The sequence below is a fragment of the Embiotoca jacksoni genome, unplaced genomic scaffold, assembly GCF_022577435.1.
Source record: "Embiotoca jacksoni isolate LCO1_2020_lvr unplaced genomic scaffold, fEmbJac1.0.p SCAF_15, whole genome shotgun sequence".
Classification (NCBI taxonomy): Eukaryota; Metazoa; Chordata; class Actinopteri; family Embiotocidae; genus Embiotoca; species Embiotoca jacksoni.
In genome coordinates this window covers 54,286-75,000 of record NW_027185285.1, presented here as the reverse complement: position 1 = coordinate 75,000, position 20,715 = coordinate 54,286, and the positions used below count along the sequence as shown (strand labels likewise).

General features: G+C 45.5%; 2 protein-coding genes across 2 annotated transcripts in view; both read left to right on the top strand.

The window, feature by feature from the left end:
* cacnb1 (calcium channel, voltage-dependent, beta 1 subunit) overlaps positions 1–16,527 on the top strand; it is a 29,752-nt gene extending 13,225 nt beyond the window's left edge. Inside the window, 12 exon segments of the mRNA XM_069148578.1 lie at positions 4,948–5,067; positions 5,273–5,395; positions 6,029–6,165; positions 6,809–6,876; positions 8,791–8,951; positions 12,599–12,680; positions 12,794–12,851; positions 13,019–13,128; positions 15,739–15,890; positions 15,971–16,066; positions 16,191–16,295; positions 16,297–16,527. Of these exon segments, the coding sequence (XP_069004679.1) occupies positions 4,948–5,067; positions 5,273–5,395; positions 6,029–6,165; positions 6,809–6,876; positions 8,791–8,951; positions 12,599–12,680; positions 12,794–12,851; positions 13,019–13,128; positions 15,739–15,890; positions 15,971–16,066; positions 16,191–16,295; positions 16,297–16,476 (1,392 nt within the window). The 3' untranslated portion in view covers positions 16,477–16,527.
* Positions 16,528–16,575: 48 nt separating this feature from the next.
* Positions 16,576–20,594, top strand: LOC138197719 (voltage-dependent L-type calcium channel subunit beta-1-like). The gene has a single exon (XM_069148579.1). It carries the CDS (start codon positions 17,752–17,754, stop codon positions 18,475–18,477), a length of 726 nt encoding a protein of 241 aa, XP_069004680.1. The 5' UTR covers positions 16,576–17,751; the 3' UTR covers positions 18,478–20,594.
* Positions 20,595–20,715: the final 121 nt, after the last annotated feature.

The window sequence follows — 20,715 nt, the reverse complement described above, 5'->3', positions numbered from 1 at the left end:
TTCACTTCGTCTGAAGTACGAGATATATAAAAATGTTTTATATATTTAATTATCGGGACAGGGGTTCGCGGTATGTGTCAGCGCTCTGATGCTAATCGCCTCTTCGTCGTAGATTGTGAAGTCTGACAACACCTGCTGCGATGTTCCTGTTGTTCGTGACGGGAACAGACTCAAATCTTTAGCCTCTGCCCTGTTACCTGACTCAAAGGGCAGGAAGACACTGTGCTGATGACTTGTTGTGTTTTCTAACGATGCCAGAATACAGGAACCATTATGAATTAATGTCAAGTCAATAGTTTTATAATCTTTTTTAAGCAGGCTGCAAAAACAAATCTGCTTTACTTCATCCAGCTGCTCCTCCCCCACCCCGCCCCCCCCATTTTCTTTTTTTAATATTTTTTTTTATTGCATCATTGCATTTGAGGAAACAACGTTAACGCATTTCCTTCCCGCGGGGTGACCCTTTTCAACCCTCATTATTCAATGCGCTTGTCTTTTGCCATCCTGCCCTCACTCCTTATTCCATTACCCTCCTCCTCCGTTCGGTTTCTCTTTCGTCCTCCCTCCCGTTTATTCAATATCAATGCTAAGGAGGTGTAAATTCATCACTGTGGCAGCCACTGTGCAGAAAATGGAGGCGAAACAGTGAGTTCACTCTCAGGATAATTACTGAAACCTCGCTTCTTCACACCTGCAGTCTGTGATGACGCCGTTTGGATTTTCACCAGATAGAGTTTGGCAGTCTTTTTTTTTTTTTTTTTAAAAACACGGATATTTCCCTTTTTAAAAAACAAAGCCCATAATGTTTGATGCAGTCATTAAACCAACGTGGCCTCACAGCTGTAACGCAAACACTGAGAGGAAATCCTCCATTGATCACCTGTTGAAAGCCCTTCATGCCATTACCTCGCTGCTTATTGTCCCTTCAGCGTGTTTTATTTACTATTAATTCCCATATCTTCTTTTTATCTTCCTCCCTGATGCAGCGCTCGCTGGCTGCCTGTAATAAGCCGCAGAGATGGTTACTATGACACTGCCGGGGTCTCTACCGCGGCCCTCGTCCAATCGGAAAGAAGCTCCGCCGTCAGGTGGCCTGTAGCTATTTTCAACAGGAGCTGTATGTGAAGTGAAGCAAGCAGCTAAATTAGAGACACAACCCATTGACATCAGAGGAGAAGAAGACGAGGAGGAGGAGGAGGGGGGAAGGAGGGAGAGAGGGTCAGGAATGAAATAGGTGGAGGAAGTTTGTTCATTTGTTTGCTCGGTGCATCAACATGTTCTGATGGGTTTCAGGGGTGAAAAGGTGAAGAGACGTAACTGAGGAGCTTCTATTTTGTCTCTCCCCTCGTCAGCCTTCACCTTTCTTCTTCTTTTTCTTTTTTTTTTGGTGCATGTCAAGTTTTAACATTTGTGTCCATCCATCCGTCTCGTTCTCTTCTTCCCCCTGTGTGACGTGAATCAAGTGGATGAGTGACTCAAGAGACACAAGTCTTTATCCACACACACACACACACACACACACACACACACACACACACACACACACACACACAGGTCGGTCGTGGCACGTCCCTCCCACTCTCTCGGCATTTTGCTGCATCACCGACCTGTTGCAGCGAGCGCTTTCGGTTGTTTCAAACGTCCTTTCTGCTTCTTTATTATTACAATTTTTTTCCTCCGTCTCTAAAAACATCCCCGTGTGGGTTCCCCATCAGTGTTCGTTAACCTTCTATCAGTCGGGATGCACCTGCACGGCTGAGAGGATGAATCAGAGTGTGGGCGGCTGTTAATGTCCTCATTAGATGCCGCACGCCACTCGCAAGATCGTTCCTCCCGCTTCGAGTGGGATGCCGGTACGCCGCTCCGGGTGTCTGGAGTTTTGAGTAAATGAAACAGGAAGTGGGGACGGCTCGGCTTGTAGCCATAGCCGTCGCCTAGGCAACAGGGAGTGTCCACATTTGGTGTTGCCGTTGCCAAGTCGCAGAGCGGCTCGCCGTGACAGGTGGCGGAGCTAGAATCAACATCAGTGTTTGTCCTTTGATTTCAGATCATACGGAGACACATGGAGGGAAATCAGGAGCATTAACCACAGAAACACTCACACACCTCACATATGAACAGTTTGTCTCTGGGTATATTTAAACCTTCAGGTCCCCTCAGGTGTTTATTCTCTTTGAAATGTTTTGAGGAATGCCACCGAGGAGTTTTCTTTAGATTCTTTTCCTCTTTTCTATTTTTAAAAGAAGATTATTTTTGGCACTTTGCGTTCATTCGATGGCGACGACAGTCGAACTGCAGACAGGAAACATGAGCGGCGAGACAAGATATATGAGCTGCCATAAAGACCCCTCGGCTAAAATCAAACCAGGGACGTTGCTGTTACGCAGAACGCATCTCAACCCTGAAGCCACAAGGACACACAAGATTTTGTTTCACTGGCATAAAATGTGTTTCAATCAACAGCGAGGTGACAACAAAAAAACTGTAGATTAAGAGTAGGATTTCCCAAGAAATCTTAAAAGAGCGCTACGATGCACTCCTGAACGATGTTGAACTCATAATGGACCGTTTATACCATCATATCATCTTTTTGTATTCCACCACAACACAACCGCACCGCTGACACTTGAGTCAGAGATTTGGGTGTGTTGTGAAGATTCAAGTGACATCACCTTGAAGAAACGTATCAGATATTAGCCACCTCCCACGTGGAACCACAAAAAAAACTGCTCGCTTTTATATTTGTAAGTCTTTAAAACCCGTAAACACCTTGACGTGAAACATCAGTGGAGTTTTCTTTAGGCTATTAGGTCACCTGGGCAGCACAGATTTCTTTTCATCATTAAAATAACAAATACCAACTTCGGAGAGAAATTCAAAATGACCACAAAAAAACAAAACAATCCGTGTAGAGTTGGGTTTCACATCATTTTTTAAGTACCGACGCAAAATGTGTTTTAAAAGTTAGATACTTTGTCAGATTCCTGGGGAGATTTACTTTTCCTTTAATCCTATTTTTCTGGATCTAAATCAAGTTTTTGAACACGAGATACTTTATTTGGTTCCTTATTTAAAATCGATGCATTGAGGATGTTGGTAAAGTTTGTGTTTAATGTTCATACTCGAAGGGTGCAAGTCATTATTCTCAATATTGATTTATATGAAGATCAGTTTTTCAATTCATGAAATACCTGTTGAGTCTTTAAAATGTCAGAAAACTTTGAAAAAATGTCAGCCAGTGATTCCCGAAGCGACAGGTGCCGTCTAAAATGTCTTGTTTTGTCACGACCAACAATCACAACAAAAAGATATTTCGTTTATTGCCATAGAAGACTAAAATAACCGCATTTAAGAAGCTGTAATCAGAAACCCTTTGTATTAAAAGATCACTCGAAACAATCTATTATCATATTGTTGGCGATTATTTTTCTGTCAGTCAGATAATCACTGCAGTTTTGCCATAATGCTGAAGCTGAGGTATCAGCATTTTTTTTTTTTTTTTTTGGACCTCAGAGGAAGTACGGAAACGCACGTTGGCACCAAAACTGAAATAGATTCCAAACAATGCTCAGCCGTAGTCGAGAGATATTTGTTGTGTTCGCTGCGCGTGTTGTCTGACTACACGCGAGCAGGGGATTTTTTTTTTTCATCATCATTACATATGGTGTATGTCATCTTTTGTGCATTCTCACCTCTATTTTAAAAGCCCACACCTAGTGACTCACTTCTTCTGCCTGGCACATTCGGCCGTCCGCATTCTTGTCAGTACCTCCTACAAAGCGGCAGGCAGCCTGTCAGCTAAAAAAAAAAAAAAAAAAGAAGGAAAAAAAAAAAAAAGAAACGGCAACAAGAGAACAAGTGGGATTGTTATATAAATTGAACACTCAAACACTTCAGAAGTTCAGGCTGCCTCCGTCGCTGCGCCGCTCGGTACAGTGGGCCGGCACTGCGGGCTCGCAGGAGGCTCTGTTGTTTTTTTTGTTTTTTTTGGATTGTTGGTATGGGTGTCTGGATGAGGGTCAGCGGGAGAGAGTCAAGTTACGGTTCATGAGTGCCGAATGTGTTTGAAACTGTATAGCCACTTCATGAGAAATTTATATCCTCGCTGATATTATAAACAGTCCTCGGGCCATTTTTTTTTTTTTCTGTCTCCACTCGACACGCCCACACACTCACCGAATCTACCGGGCCTCTGCAAAAAAAAAAAAAAAAAAAAAAAAGGTTTAACACCAGCTGGAGCTGCGGTGGAAATGTCGGCCCGTTGTTATGCATCTTTTCCACCTCAAATTACACGGAGTCAGCTTTCATGCGATATGAAGGCCCTGGTCCCCTTTTGTGTTTATGTAGGTCACACTTCTCAGGGCAGTCTTGACATTATGATCTCAGGCAGGCCGCAAGCCGTCCTCATACTCAGGACCAGGGCAGAGGCTGCAGCTAAATATTATTTTCATGATCCATTAATCATAATTGATCAGTTGTTTGGTCTTTGATATGGTGAAAAATGTCATTCAGTGTTTCCCAAAGCTACAGGTGCACCTTAAAATGTCTTGTTTTGACCCGAACAACAATCGCAACCAAAAGATATTCCACTTTTTTGTCATTTTGGACTAAAGGAACTCGAAAATATTCATATTCAAGAAGCTGAATTCAAAGAATTTTCGCATTTTTCATTGAAAATTGTCTCAAATCGATTAATTGACGTTTGATTGATCGTTGCAGCTTTAGAAGGATACAAGCCTGAATTTTAGGTGCAACACAAGAGAGCGGGCGTCCAATGGGAATAAAAGAAGAACAAACTAGTCGTCCGTTTAGACGGCAGACTGTCACACATGTAGACATGATGGAGTCCCACGAGGAGTTTGAGTTTGGTCTACTACACCTGTTGTTGTTCCTCCCCTTGGCAATCCCTTCCTCCTCACCTTTATGTAAACTCATTGTGCATTTCAGGGCTCCGCGGACTCCTACACCAGCCGGCCGTCGGACTCGGACGTGTCCCTGGAGGAGGACCCCGAGGCCCTGAGGAAGGAGGCCGACAGACAGGCTCTCGCCACGCTCGAGAAAGCCAAGGTCAGAGATCGGCCGGTGCACATCCGTCGCTCACGCAGCGCGGTCGTCATCGTTACATCGTTACAACCTGCACGTCAGCGTGGAGCGATCCGACCTCGTTGAATCTCTCCATCGGCGTCGGAGGGCTCTGAACTCGCCGTGAGGGTGTTTGGATGCTGCTGCATCTGTGCGTATTAATATTCATTTCTCCCTTCACACCTTTCAGACCAAACCGGTGGCATTTGCTGTGCGCACAAACGTCGGTTACAACCCCGGCCCCAGCGATGACGTCCCCGTGCAGGGAATGGCCATCTCCTTTGAAGCCAAAGACTTCTTGCACATTAAAGAGGTTTGAATATCAGAATTTCTATGATTTTTTTTTTTTAGACAGTAGTTTCTGGAGTTTAGAGCACAGATTAGAGCTAAAGTTAATGAATTCAGGTGGTACGCTGTCCGGTGTCGGGGAGAGGATGCCAACAGCAGGGCTTCAGGCTCGGCCCCTTCTAGCAACTGGCAGGTGACGGTGGGTGGGAAGCCAGTGAGGGATCGTGCTTTGCTGAACTGCCTCCTTCTGTTTAACCCCCAGCCAGGCCACGAGTAGGAGTTGGCAGCAACAAAAGCTGCAGTGCTGTGAGAATTGGGTGCTCCAAATTTCAGAAAAAGGAGAAAAAGCAAATAAATAAAAGTAGCGCACTGATTTTTGTTGTTGTTGTATTACTTGGTTAATAGTGGTAAATTTTGTAGCTACAAATGCTCGGCATACGAAAGAATTTCGTAAGTTTTGTACTTCAGAAACTGTCGTGTATTTACAGTGTGTAACTAGTGGAAGGATTGCTGCTTTAAAATCTCACTGACGTAAACCAAAAAGCCCCCAAAAAAAGACAAAAGCCTTAAAGACGATGGTAAATGGTGCCGTGGACGTGCAGAAAACGCCGATGCATCACTGCTCGCTGATGCCCGGCTGTTTGTTCCGTGTGCGCAGAAGTACAACAACGACTGGTGGATCGGGCGTCTGGTGAAGGAGGGCTGTGAGGTGGGCTTCATTCCCAGCCCCGTCAAACTGGAGAACACCCGTCTGCTGCAGGAGCAGAGGATGAGACAAAACCGACTCAGCTCCAGGTGACAATAAAAAAAAATAAAAAAAAACATGTCAGCGATACAAAAAAAACAACCTCACTTCACAAAACAAGTCAAACATGAGTCACTTCTCACCCACCAGGCAACGTAAAACAAACCCAAAGTAGACAAAAGCTCTGCAGTGAATCACTATATTCCTCTGAGAAACTACTGTATATATATATATATATATGTATATATATATATATATTTATATACATATATATATCGGTCTCTTTAGTCTCTATTTGCAGATACAATCCAAAAATATATTTGTTTTTTTTAGTTATTTAAAAATGTATTCTAAAAAAATCTATAATAAACTAATTGGGATGATCGGATTATAATAAACAATAATAATGCTTGTTTTTTTGTTCTTATTATTTTCCTGAGTAACTTACATGAAGTTGTGCGCATAGTTCGAAGCTTCTTCAGCTTTCTCCTCACGTTTTATTACCACGAAGGTCACATATCGCCTCGTTTACTGCAAATTATGATCATCAGTGTCCTCTTGCAGAACTCTGTGTTTGTGCCATAAAACACAAGTAAAAAAAATAAATAAATAAATAAAAAAATCCATTTTTATTACGATGTATTCACTGTAACGTCCGGCAGTAATGTGTGCTCTTCCTTTCCCCTGCTACAGTAAATCTGGAGGAAGCTCCAGTCTGGACGTTGCCACGGGAACCCGCAGGCCCACCCCACCTGGCACAGGTGAGGTCACGGGGTCTCCCTATCGAGTGTGCGTTTGTGTGGGCGCCAGTGCAATCCTGACCGAGCGAGCGAGCGAGAGAGAGAGAGAGAGAGAGAGAGAGAGAGAGAGAGAGAGAGATGAGACCGGCGCCTGATATTTAGATGAAGATTTTTAATTGGCTAGCTAGTCAGGCATGAGGATGAGTCAGGCGCGTCTTGGTGGGTTGCCGCGTGAAGTGAGAGAGGTCTTAGGAGGTCTGTCATTAGCACACAGGACCAGACTGAAATAGAGTCGAGAATGGGCCGCACTCATTAAACTTGTTAAGTACGTCTGGCTGCTGTGTGTGTGTGTGTGTGTGTGTGCGTGCGTGTGTGTGTGTGTGTGCGTGTGCGTGTGCGTGTGCGTGCGCGCGCCAACCAAAGAGACAGCAGAAGAGGGAAGTGAAGATGAGGAAACATAAACAGCTCCGTCTGACTTGAAGGGGTTTTGTTCATCAACCAGAGCCACTTGGAAGTGAGGTTCACGCCTGTATGATAGAAACCACATCTACCGAGCACACTTGCTGAATGACAGTTTGACATTTTGGGGAAATATATTTGATTTGAGTCCCGTCAACAAGCGGACGCTTTAAAGTGAAGGTGCGATCTGCTCAGACCACATTCAGAGGTGCTCCGGGACTCGGATTCTTTTAGCAGCGTGAACGCAAAACGCATCCTTAGTGCCACTGACGGACCACCGTCATCATCAGAAGTAATGATATCCATTCAAATTATTTATTACAGACGTACTCTTGAGCTGTCCACTTGTGGTCGGGCCACTCAGGACCGTTGACTCTATATGAAAGTGGACGTAGCTTCCGGGTCCAACAAAAAAAACAACCACGCGGAAGTTTTCTTGAGCTGCGATACCACCAAGTGCCACTAGAGGTCGGTTCCAAAAAGCCTCCGGCTCCATAGACTCCCATTCAACTTCTCTCAAGAAATTCAAAGTCAATACATTTTTTTCCACGAGTTATTTCAATGTCGTTAGGATAGGATAGGATTCAAAAAGATGTCTTTTTGGTGGCGTGTCTGTTTGATTGACGGGCCTGTGGTGCAGTCGGGTTTACAGGTAGGTGGAACGTAGTATCGTTAGGTACCACAGCTGCGAGGTGGATTTTGTACCAGCAGAGCTATTTCCTCCATTTTCCAGTCTCGGCTAACCAGTTTTTTTTTTGCTCTGGAGTTGAATCAGTGTTCTCATCTAAACCTCCCACCAACATGTTTATTTCCCAAAATCCCAAACCGTACCTTTTAAAAGGAGACACCTCGCCAGTCCCGTCCACCCTCCCCACACCTACTACACCCGCATCGCCAACAAACAACAAACCTGCAAGCACACTTTATTCCCCCGACTTCCCTCCGAGCTCGGACTCCTTCTTCCCTTCCTCCTTGCTTTGTCTCACTTCCCTCTGCGGCCGCTCTTTTGTGCGCAGCTCTATCACATCTACACTTCACCGTTTTGTTGCTTTCTCGTCACACTGAATCCACTTTCCTCCTCTGCTATTCATATTATTACACCCTACATCTGTGCTTTGCTTCATGACAATCTGATGTGTTAAAATTCTTCTGTTAAAAATTCTTGTCGGTGTTATTTCTACTTTTAATCATACTGTGTCACTTTTTTTTTCGATCTCGGTCGTGCCGTCTCTTGCAGTTTCCTCTTCATGCCTCTTTTCTTGATGCAGCTCACATTCTTCCTTCTTTTTATTCCCTCCCCCCCTTTTTTTTTTTTTGCTTTCCTTCTTCTGTTATTTTCTCGTCCTCTCTCGCCTCACCTCGTCTTGCTTTTTTTTCTTTTTTTTTTCCCCCTCCTCCTCTTTCTCTTTCCTTCTGTGTTTTTTTTTTTTTTCTGTCTGTCTCCGCACCGCCCCGCCGTCCCCCCATCATCATCAGCTCACGTGGACATGTCCACAGTGGCCTTTGACGTTGACCCCCTCGACCTGGATGCCGAGGAGCCCCCTGAGTCCCAGGGTGACCCTCGCTCCTCCAAGGGCATGTCAGGCAGCGTAACATCCCCCCAGGCCAACGCCCACCGACTGCCCTTCTTTAAGAAGGTAACATTAGGCGGCCCCGGGACGTCTCGCCTCCCTCCTCCTCCTCTTCCTCCTCCATCCTGCATCCCCCCCCCCCCTCCCAACCCACTCCTCCAACAAGTGGTCAGGTGTAATCTCTCCCTTCCTATCCTTCTCCTGTTTCTCACTAACTGCTCACAACAGAACCGTCCCTGTTGCTGCTGTAGCTGCCAAATCTTCACACTGTTTTTTTGTTTTTTTTTTGGGGGGGGGGTCCGCAGTTCCTCTGAGTTCCTGAGCTCGTTCCTCTCGGCGAGGCGTTGAACTAACCGATACTCTCTGAAATGGCTGCTGCTGCTGAATGTCAGTGTGAATCTATGTTGTCTTTTAAAAATGAAAACCTGCTTTCGATCCATAAACAGCTCCCCTCCCAACCAAACCCCCCCCCACCCCCTTCCTCTAATCCTAACCTGTCAATAACTAAATGTGCTCTTGTGTTTTGTGCTTTTTTTATTTTTTTTTATTTTTTTTTTTGGGTCTCTTTTGGCTTTTGTGTGGAATGGTGCTGCAGGTGGCCCGGCTAAACAGAAACAGAAGTCGGTGAGTGTGGTTTGTTCTCAACACTAACCTCTAACATTTCGTCCTTTTGCCGTTCCTTTATTTTTTAAAAAAAAAAATTTTTATCCTCTGTTGTCTCGTGTTTTCCTTCATGTGGTGGTAAAAAAAAAAAAAAAAAAAAAAAAAAATCATTCAGCTGAATATTCTCGACTATCTTTTCATGCTTTTTTTCGAATACACATTAAGGCAAAAAAAAAAAAAAAAGAAAAAGAAAAAAGATATATTCTCAGGATCATTTGTAAATCGCGTGTGACGCTTTTGTCATTTCCCCAGAGCTTGTGTCACAGCCGTCAGGGAGTTTGCAGATGCAGGTGCGGATCCATCCGAGGCCCCGTTAGTCAGACTGCTGCTGTAATGCATCCTGACATGCTTTCATTTTCATTTTTGACGGCTGCTTTGAGTGACAGTAGCCCACAATCAAGCTGGTTTTATGCTTTTCAGCCCGATTTGAATCATTCATTAGGGGCTGCAGGACAAAGATGTGTTACGGTAGGAGGAAGAGAGACGGACTTTTACGTCGCAGTAGTCGGTATCACAGCATTGGCTCAATATTGACATGTTTTACTAACGTGTCAAATGCCAACTTAAACTTTTTATTTTTATTTTTTTTATTTTTTTTATTTTTTATATTAATTCCTTGGAACAAACTCAATTTAGGTTACAAAAATAACCCCAGGTTCAGTGAGGCCAATTTTTGACCCCAAAATTGAACAAAATCCTTAAATAACCCCCCCCCCCCCCCCCCAAAAAAAAAAAAAGTGTTTTATATCCTTTTTTATAAAAACGTGGCATGTTTAAGCCAGAGCATCTGAACAGCAGCAGTGTATAAGATTTGATAGCAGAGGAGCAACGAGCCGTAATATTGAGCAATCAGCTGTGTATTATCTACACCGCCGGCCGTTCCTTTTACTCACCGCTCTAAACTGGGCGCCGAGCTCATGTTATTCAAAACCAATGAGTAGTATTGTTATGTGCCGCGCTCCGGCGCTGCCCCCCTTTTATAGACGAGAGCCATTTGGAAGCTTTTAAAACATGTATTTTTAGCCCGTGTGAATACAAATGAGGTGAAATGAGCTTCCGTCGCAGCGCTTTATGTAATGTAATGTAGAGGATCGGGACTCTCCAGCACTCTCTGCTGCCTGAAGTGCTGTGCAGCACCGCGCAGAGGGAGGGGGGGGGAGGGGTGGTGTGTGCTGGGAATACAGATACTAAAAAGGAAATGCATCCAGTTTCATTGTTATTGTACCGTTATAGGACGAGTGACTGTTTTCACCCCATCCTCACTGGGAAAAAAAAAAAAAAAACATTTCGAAAGAAGACAGATGGATCTGTTGTACGTGAATCATTCCTTTCATGACTCACCGCGTACAAATAAGCCTAAAGTTCATGCGCTGCAGTATGGATCGTGCCTGTGCGTGGGTGTTCTGTACAAGTCTCCGTGGCGGTTATAAGAGTGTCCATTTTTAGCGCAAACGGCTCAAGGAAAGACGAGAGACTACAATACAGTATTGCGTGTAAAAGGCTCTTTATATCGAGTTTTTACTTTTTTAAAAAACATCCAGAAGTATATTTTAGAAAAATGACTGAATTTTGACTAAACGGCTCAAAGAAAGACAAAGACTAGGGTGCACTACTGTGTTTTAAAGGGCTCTTTTACATTTGTTTTTGTTTTTTACATCCAGATGTGTACTTGTGCTTATTTTTTTAATATTATAAATGACTGAAAATAGGATGGAGGAAGTAAGTAATTAGATGTAAATGGGTGGAAATTAGATTTTAAATGGACCATTTGGGGAGAAAACACTGTTTCTTTTCATGTTTAATGGTAATAGCTTTAGGAAATTCAGGGACTCGTGTACCGTACTGTGTGTAAAGGGCTCTTTATGTCCAGTTTAGAATACATACTGTATGCTCATTTTGATTCTGAAAAACAACTAAAAACAGGATGAGGGAAGGAAGTAATTGAAAAATCCTGCGGAAAATTGGATTTTAAATGTACCATTTGCGGGGCAAACACGGTTTCTTTCCATTTCTAGTATAATGGGCTCAGGGAAAGCCGCTCACTAGTGTACCGTACTGTGTGTAAAGAGCTCCTTATATTCAGTTTTTTCCTTTTAAAAACATCCACAAGTATACTTGTGCTTATTTTTTTGTTGTTAAAAATGACTGAAAATAGGATGAAGGAAGTAGGTAATTAAAAATATCAAGGAGGACATTGGCTTTTGATTGGAACCATTTTGGGGGAAAAAACACTCTTTATTTGAATTTTAGTGTAAAAAGCTCCAAGGAAAGTCAGAGTCTACCGTACAGTACTGTGCGTAAAGGGCTCTTTATGTTCAGTTTAATATACGTGTGCTTATTTTGAATGTTAAAAACAAGTGATTCAAAAAAATACAGCTGGAAATTGGATTTTAAAGAGCGTCTTATATTTTCAAAGAAATCATTTCAAAATCCAGAGCAAACGCTGCGACAGATATTTTGTGCATTTGAAAATATTCTCGCACGCACAGATACATTTAGGAACAACAAATGTCTGAGAGTTATCAAAAAAAGTTGCAGCCCAGATGTAAGAAGTGCATTTTTCTGCCGTTTACAGTCGGTAATTATCTGACGGTTCGCGAGTCCAGCGCCGAAACATAACGAGCAGCGAAGGGGAAGAAAGAGGTGCGAGGAAACGTGACGTTTGTGTTAAGAGCTGCAAGCGCGGTCACGAGAGCTCTCCTCCTGACGCTTTAATTACCGACACTTTTAATTACGCGAGACTGCGGACTTTAAAAGAAACAGAAGCCGCCGCTTTCAGGGAGAAATTGATCGCTGCCTTCCGAACGGTTCGTAGGCCGTCAATAAAACAAATGGACTCCGGCGTCGGGGGGGGGGGGGTGGGGGGGGGGGGGGGGGGGTTGTTTTTTTTGTGTTGAGTTCATGTTGATTTATGAGTGACTGCGGATCTTGGTGAGCGTGTTTTGGTTTTTTTTTTGGTGTTGAGTGTTCGTTCAAACATGATACGACAACGTGAACTCACCCCGATTTCTGGTGCCGTTTTTTTTGTTTTTCATCTTCCCACGGCTCAGATGGAGCACGTCCCGCCCTACGACGTGGTTCCCTCCATGAGACCCATCATCCTAGTCGGGCCTTCACTCAAAGGCTACGAGGGTAACCAGAATTTTTTTATTTATTTTTATAAATAAATAAATCACATTCAAAATGACATCGAATTCCACTTCCGGAAGTGTGAGTTTCTTAAGTCTGATCTTCTTCCCTACAGGTGACAGACATGATGCAGAAAGCCCTCTTTGACTTTCTGAAACACAAGTTTGAGGGCAGGTAAGACTGAGAGCTCACAAGCCAGCATGCCCCCCCTCCTCCCCCTTCCTCCTCCTCTCCCTCCTCCTCCTCCTCCTCCTCCTCCACCCGCCTCCCCCCTCCGCTCTTCTTCGGGTTTCTTCTTTTTACAGTACTCACCCAGCAATGTGCCCGGATCTCTGTTTCAGGATATCGATCACGCGGGTGACAGCTGACATCTCGCTGGCCAAACGTTCGGTCCTCAACAACCCGAGCAAGCACACGATCATCGAGCGATCCAGCACCCGCTCCAGCCTGGGTAAGACCGGACGCTGCCGTCAGCCACGGACCGGACTGGACAAAACGCCTTTCAGACAACAATTAGGGTGTTGTTGTTTTTTTGTTGTTTTTTTATTTGATCTTATTTGACAGACTACAGAGTGGAGATCTGACATTTTCTGTTCATCATCATCTTCCACTATCTGTGTTTTCTGCGTCTAAATTGTTTTATGTGTCTTACTTTTGTTGATTTTTTTTTTAGACAGGTCGACAGACTCAGTCCACTACCGAGGATGTGAAGTCTTTTTTTAAATTTTTTTTATGGTTTTGTTTTTAGAAAACGCTGGATAACGTCCTGAAACAGCAAAAAAAATAAAAATAATAATAATAACGCATTTGTTGCTTTACACTAGCAGGACGGAGGATGTGGGACTGACGCATATTATCAGCTCGGCTCACTGATGTTTTTTTTTTTTGGACAACAATTGGCTCTCGGCGCCTCAGACAAACAAGCCATCAGACTTCAAATACACACGCTATTTGTCAGTGGAAGGAATTCGTGGTCGGGCGTCGTCGCTTTTCATTCGATTTAAAGACAAACATGGAAGATCACCCGACTTGTTGTTCAATGCCATTTTGGAGGCAGCGTCGCTCGCAGCTTCAAGTTTGATTTGAAACTGACATTTAACTCAATCAAAAATACGTGTAAAACCGCATGTTTATAGTCAAAAATACGGCTGCAGGAGTTGAGAGTCGGGACGTGTAGCCGCGCCCAGCGGGTGACATCGTACGGTCCTCGAGTTACACCTCTGCGTCAATTTTTTTTTCCTTCACAGTTTGAAAAACTTTAGGATTTTAGGACACTGGTTTACAAAACAGTCATTTCTACCGGTCGACGTACTAAGTTAGAGATGATAAAGACGGACAGGACGTGTCTTTCAGGCAGCGTTTTACATCATCCGCAGACCTGAAAGTGTCATTATTATTCCCCCCCCCCCCCCCCCCTCATTTTTATACCTGCTCTGATTGCCTGAGTCTGATCTGGCCTCCTTTCTCTCTTCATCCTGTCTTCTCTGCCCTTCTCACCCATCCTCCCCAACCCCTCTCCCCCCCTCCCTCCTCCCTCCCCTCTCTCTTTCTCTCCCACCAACCCATCCTCTCTCGGTCCACTGTCTTTTGATTCAGACGTACTGGGTACGTATGCTCTCTCCTCGCAACAAAACAATGAAGCCTCACCCTCCCTCCCTCCCTCCTCCTCCTCCTTCTCCTCCTCCTCTTCCTCCTCCTCCTCCTCCTAACTATACTCATCGTCTGCCCGTCTGCTTGCCTGTCAGTTTCTCTGTTCCTCATACTTCTGTGTGACAGCCTGTAGTCTCCAGAAAAAAAAAAAAAAAAATAGAAAAGGAAAAAAAGATTCACAAAAACCCCCGAGCAGCAGCCGGAGGCGATCTCGTGGGCGCGCGGCAGAGAGGGGAAGACGGTGACTTTTCCCACCCGGCTGTCACCGACACGCCGCGACCTATACTGTCGTCCCCCGCGCTACGCGCCGCTATAGAAGCTGGACCTCGCCTCGCCGGGACTCGGTCGAGTCGTGGCGTGGGAGCAAATGTGTCTCTCTGCTGTCGAATCGGAATTTGCAAAAAAAAAAATTTGCAAAAAAAAAAAAAAAGTCCCAAGTCTTCGTCGAGGTTAATGGAAAGCTGGCCTGCTGTTTCTTTACGAGAGTTAAAAGTTCACTGTTCCTTTTCAATCTGCAGAGACTCCAGCTTTAATTCTCTCTCCCTCAGCCCCTCCGGAGGGCTCTCGCTCTCTCTCTCGCTCTCTCTCTGCAGATTTCCTCGCCCCCGTTATCTCTCTCTCTCTCTCTCTCTCTTTCTCTCTCTCTCTCTCTCTCTCTCTGCCGGCGGGTTGGCAGCGCTCACACCTTTTGGAGGCGCTGAGGTTTGACCAGACAGGCGAGGAACACTCGCCGGTTTTTAATCTCTCTCCCTACATAGCTAATTTAAAAAAAAATAAATAAAAAAAGGGGGGAAGTGTGTTCGAAATGTCCAATAAGGAGCTCGTACAGGCCGCTGCTGAGGAACAATGAACACAAAATGCCATAAACTCGAGGGGTTCACCTGATAGAGTAATTACTGCTGTGCCTATTAGTGCTAACACAAACTAACGTTCCACTTCATTTGTTTAATGAGGGGTGTTTCTTTTTCTTTCTTTTTTTTTTTTGTGTCGTCGTTTCTGTTTTAGTTACGTGGTGAGAAATTGTGCCCTCAGTTATTTCCAAGTACCGCAGGCATCTCATTCTCAAGTGCCTCCTTCCTTCCTTCCCTCCTTCGTTCCTGCAACTTTAAAAAGTTGGCAAACAGAATGAGGATGCGGCTGCGCTCCATTTAGCTGTGCATAAATGGAACTTGAACTGTGGTCCCGATCCGATTCATACGCTTGGAGCTGGGTTTTTTTTGTTTTTTGTTTTTTTCTCCTCTAAAACCTCGACATGCATGAGTCAGCACTAACGTGTCGGTTGTGTACTTGTGCACAAAGTGAAGGAAGTAAATGGCTGACGTTTGGTGCTCTGTCTCTGTCTACGATTGTTGTTGTTTTTTTCGCCGTCTCGCTGTATTAACGCGTCGCTATCTGTCTCCCGGGCCTTCAGCTGAGGTGCAGAGCGAGATCGAGCGTATCTTCGAGCTGGCCCGCACCCTGCAGCTCGTCGCTCTGGACGCAGACACAATCAACCACCCGTCTCAGCTGGCGAAGACCTCCCTGGCTCCAATTATTGTCTATATCAAAATAGCCTCACCTAAGGTATGACGTCATCACAAGTCACCAAATAAAACCCTTTCTTTTTTTTCGGGATATATTGTATACATGTCGTCTCCCCGCAGGTTCTCCAGAGGCTCATTAAATCCAGGGGGAAGTCCCAGGCTAAACACCTAAATGTGCAGATGGTCGCAGCAGACAAGCTGGCTCAGTGCCCACCTGTGAGTTTCGCTTCGCCACTTGGACTCTTCGGCAATTCTTCGACTTTCTGTTAAAACGTGAAGAAGAATCCGCTGACCTCCGGTTCTGTCCGGTCAACAACACGCTTGTTCTGTCTCCGCGCAGGAGCTCTTCGACATCATCCTGGACGAGAACCAGCTGGAGGACGCCTGCGAACACCTGGCCGACTACCTGGAGGCCTACTGGAAGGCGACGCACCCGCCGAGCAGCAACCCCCCCCAACCCGCTGCTCAACCGCACCATGGCCACGGCGGCGCTGGCCTCCTCCCCCGAGCCCGTCTCCAACCTGCAGGTACAGGTGCTCACCTCCCTGCGCAGGAACATGGATCTGTGGCCTGAACTGGACGGTGCCGTAGCCGGCGTGGGGAAAGAGGAAGAACACGCTCTCTGAAAGTCCAGCAGCGAGAGAGGGAGAGAGAGAGAGGGAGAGAGAGAGAGAGAAAGGGGGAGTGGGAGGGAGGTGGAGGAGAGGGGGGGGGGCGGGGGGGGGGACGCCGGCAAACTCAACCCAAACCAAACTCAGCAGCCTGCTCTCGTTACCCTGAAGGACGAGTGCCATTAAATCCTTGTTTATGCTGTACATAGAAACACATTTTACACACTGACGGCGGAATCGACACACACGAGACGTTAAAACCACGTCGATCTCAGCAGGTCAGCGTTTCCTTCTTTAAAAAAAAAACTAAAAAAAAACTGTGAAAGCAACTCAACTCAGAAGCACAAGGAGTAGTAACCTTCTGCCCCCCCCCCCACACCTTCGTCCATTTCACTGTAATCAGCAGTAATAAATAATATATACTGCCCCCCCCCCCCCACACACACACACAGCATCACCACCACCCTGCCCTCTTCTTCAGCTCCGCGGCCTCCTTTTCTCCGCCACTTTTTTTTTTTTTTTTCCTTTTTCCTCTCTGTGCGGCTGAATCCAGTTCGCCTGGCCTCCTCCGTGTTGCCATGGTACCGCCCCTGAAAACAGCAAGTCATGTCCGCCTCTTCAAATAGAAACGCTTAGTTTGGTGGAGGCTGTTGCTAACACTCTGTCCGGTTTAATCAATGTAACCGGACAGCGGAGCTGCAGAAATACTAATCGGGTTTGTTTTGTGTTGCTCTGTTACTACTGGCTACTCATCAACAATAAAGAGCTGCATGCTGTCAAATGTATTTATGGTCTTTGAACAGTGCGGCACCCGAGTGACAGCGTTCACACAGGAAGTCATTATCGAGCAAACAAAACTAGTTTCAGAAACGGCGGACACACGAGCTTCAGCTGCACTTTGCAACCTGCTGGTATTTCTTGATTTACGTCAAACTGTTTCAGTGACGACATGGTGTCATGCAGAGCCGAGGTAGTTGTGTAATCAACTGGTGGTCGTGGACGTAAAGCTGCTTCGTCCTTGCGATGAGCTCGATCGGCCAGCAGATGGCACCGTGGTGACGGCTCATCTCCTGGAATAACTGCTCGGGTTTGTTTCGGTTTGCAGGCAGATGTCATTGAAGTTGATCAAAACTAATCAGTGTCCACTAACTAAGTTATTATTGTATGTGTGTGTGTGTGTGTGTGTGTGTGTTGGAATTATTACGTGATTGTGTGTGAATGCACTCTGCAAACATGGATTGTGCGCCACCGGTCGATTATCGACAAGCTTCTTGACCTCGTAACGTGTGAATGTGTTCGTTTCGTGTGCTCTCTAAACCACTCACAGTCCCGCTCTGCTTGTTTGTGTCTCTGCATGTTTTTTTTTTTGTTTTTTTTTTTGTTTTTTGTGTGTGTTTTTTTTTCGTGTGGCACGTCCGTGACTCGCTGCAGGGGCCGTACCTGGTGCACGGTGAGCAGAAGCGGGAAGGGCCTCTGACGGAGTGCGGCGGGAGCGGCACGCTGCACGACTACCAGACGGACGTGGCAGGAAAGCCTCAGCAGCAGCAGCAGCAGCAGCAGCAGCAGCAGCAGCAGGCGTACCTGCGCTCCTCTCGCGGCCAGCTGCGAGGAGGCAGCGGGCGAGGCCTGTCGCGGCAAGACACCTTCGACTCGGAGACCCAGGGCAGCCGGGACTCCGCCTACACCGAGGCCGGTGACTCCTGCATGGACATTGAGACCGACCCCTACGAAGAGCCCGAGCCCTACCGAGGTGGCGGCGGTGGAGGCGGCAGCGGCGGCGGCGGCGGCAGCCGCCTCCACCTGGCGCAGCATCACGGCCGACAGGCCTCCTGGGAAGACGAAGGCGCCGAGCCGGACCAGGAAAACCTGAACCACCCTCCGATGCCGAGCCAGACGCAGCCGCATGGGCGTGCCAAGCTGAGGGAGCGTTACTGCCAGGACCCTGTGGACACGGGGGCCAACATGAGCCGCAACAAGAACCAGGACGACTGGGGGAGGGACGTCTACATCCGCTGAACACTCGCCGTAACACCGAGGGAAGGAAGCTACTGGACCGACCGAGGACAGAGGGAGAGACGAGGGGGAGGGAAGAGGAGGGGCAAAGTTCTGGGGGGGGGGGGGCGGTTCAGCGGGGACTGAAGTGTGGGTTTGGGGCCACGCCAGTCAGGCTAACAAAAAAACAAAAACAAATCTGTTTACATCCCAGTACAATGTAAAGAAATACATCAACTGCCAGATGCCATCTCAACAACCTTCTTCTTGCAATTCAATTTATTTATGTTTAGAAAAGATAATATTGGTCTGTTTTTTTTTTTGTTTGTTTCCTATGTTAATACTGCATGAATATCATGGATTTCTATACTGACAGCACGAGGACAGTAGTTGTTACGATTGTAAACCGTATGACTCGATCTCCTTCAGTTGTAGAGTGTGAGGGCTGGTTAGAGCTGTCGTCCGTCATGTCTGTCCTCTGCAGTCTTAAACAGGGTCTAATGTCAGCGTCTCCCGTGTGTGTGTGTGTGTGTGTGTGTGTGTGTGTGTGCGTGCGTGCGTGCGTGTGCGTACAGTGTCAAGGGGTTTCTCTTTACCTTAATGTCACTCAGTGCTTTTGGCTTTCAGGGTTTTCTTCCCATTCTGAGATCCAGAAGTTGCGGGTCTGTCAACCTCCAACTTTTCTTATCACCCAGACCTTAAAAAAAAATTAAAAAGAAATAAAAGCTGGTGCAGAAGTTGCCATATTTGAGAACACGCAAATTTATCAGTGTTGCTACACTCATGTCAGAAAAAGAATACACTCCAAAGATGTTTACTTCTTCCCTGACCCGGTTCAGACACTCTACCCGACTGTACACGTCTGACCCAGTCTTCCCATTTCTGTATTTTTTTTTTTTCCTCTCTTCCTCTTCTTCACGGATGCTGAGGTGCACCTGCAGTATTCACTCCTCTGGGGTTTTTTTTTTTTGTGTGTGTGTGTGTGTGTGTGTTGTTGGTTTTTTTTCCCCTCTGCACGGTGCAGATTCAAAGCAGCACTGCAGCTGTAGTTGTGTGAATGAAGCGTCCTGCCTTAGTCGCTCTCGTCCAAAAAAAAAAAAAAAAACCCACCATTATTTCGAAAATAAAAAAAATCCAATCACAAGTGCCGGAATGTCTCACCAAGCCATGTCCACCGCTGCCACGGTGGGATGTCTTAACTCTTGTTCACACCTGTTTTCATACCACATCTGTGTCTGTCCGTGTCTCGTGGCTACTACAGCAGCGTTGCTCATCTCTGTTTTTCTTTGCGCCAGCTTCGTCGTCTGTTTTTCCAGAGTTATATATTAAAAAAAAGAAAAGAAAAACAAGTACTCGCGTGTTTGTGCGGTTAATCACTCCCAACTTCCGCCCGAACTGCTAGCTTTGTCTGATATTAAACTACCACTCTCTTCTTACTCTTGATTTTCTGACTGAATTAGTGTTGGTTTTTTTTCCTGTGAACATTTGCAATTCTTTTTTTTCTTTTTTTTAAATCTTCAGTCCTTGTGAGGTAGTGAGAGGAGTATCAGGTGGGTAAGGGGAGGGGGAGTGGGGGAGTCTTTACTTGGTTATCTATGATGGAGAATCCATGAATGTCTTCGGTGGGCTGCTTCAGGCCCGCACCTGTCTTCAGTTGAATAAATAAATATTAAAATAATGATCAGTAAATAATGTTATTGTTGCGTTATCGCAATTGTTAAAAAAAAATAAAAAATAAAAAAAATAATAAAAAAAAAAATTATGAAATATCATGTATCATTGGTGCCTGATTGTAGCTACATTTTGCTTTTTTCTGCATTTCATTTTTAATCTGTGGATAAATTCGTATTTTAATTAAAAATTTAATCAGAAAAAGGTCAACGTGTCGCTGAATTGATGCGATTATCGGACACGCGCTGCGTCGTAAATGACACAGTTCCCGTAGCACACTAATAAATAGTGCTCTTGCACATAAGGACTCTTGTGTAGTGCATGAATTTTGACAAGGTAATGCTGTTGCCGTTCTGTACTGACAGGAAATAACCGCCGCATGTGAACACATCACCTGCAGCTTTCATTTATTTTACCCGGAAATTAACTTTTGTTTTTTTGTTTCCTCAATAAACGCACTGATTCTTCTATCCGGTATCATCATCATCACCATCCTGATCCTGGTACTTGCAGTCCACTGCATGTTTCTCTACTTGACAGTGTGAAGGCACTTATGCACTCAAAAATACACCCTGCGTTCAAGTATCCACA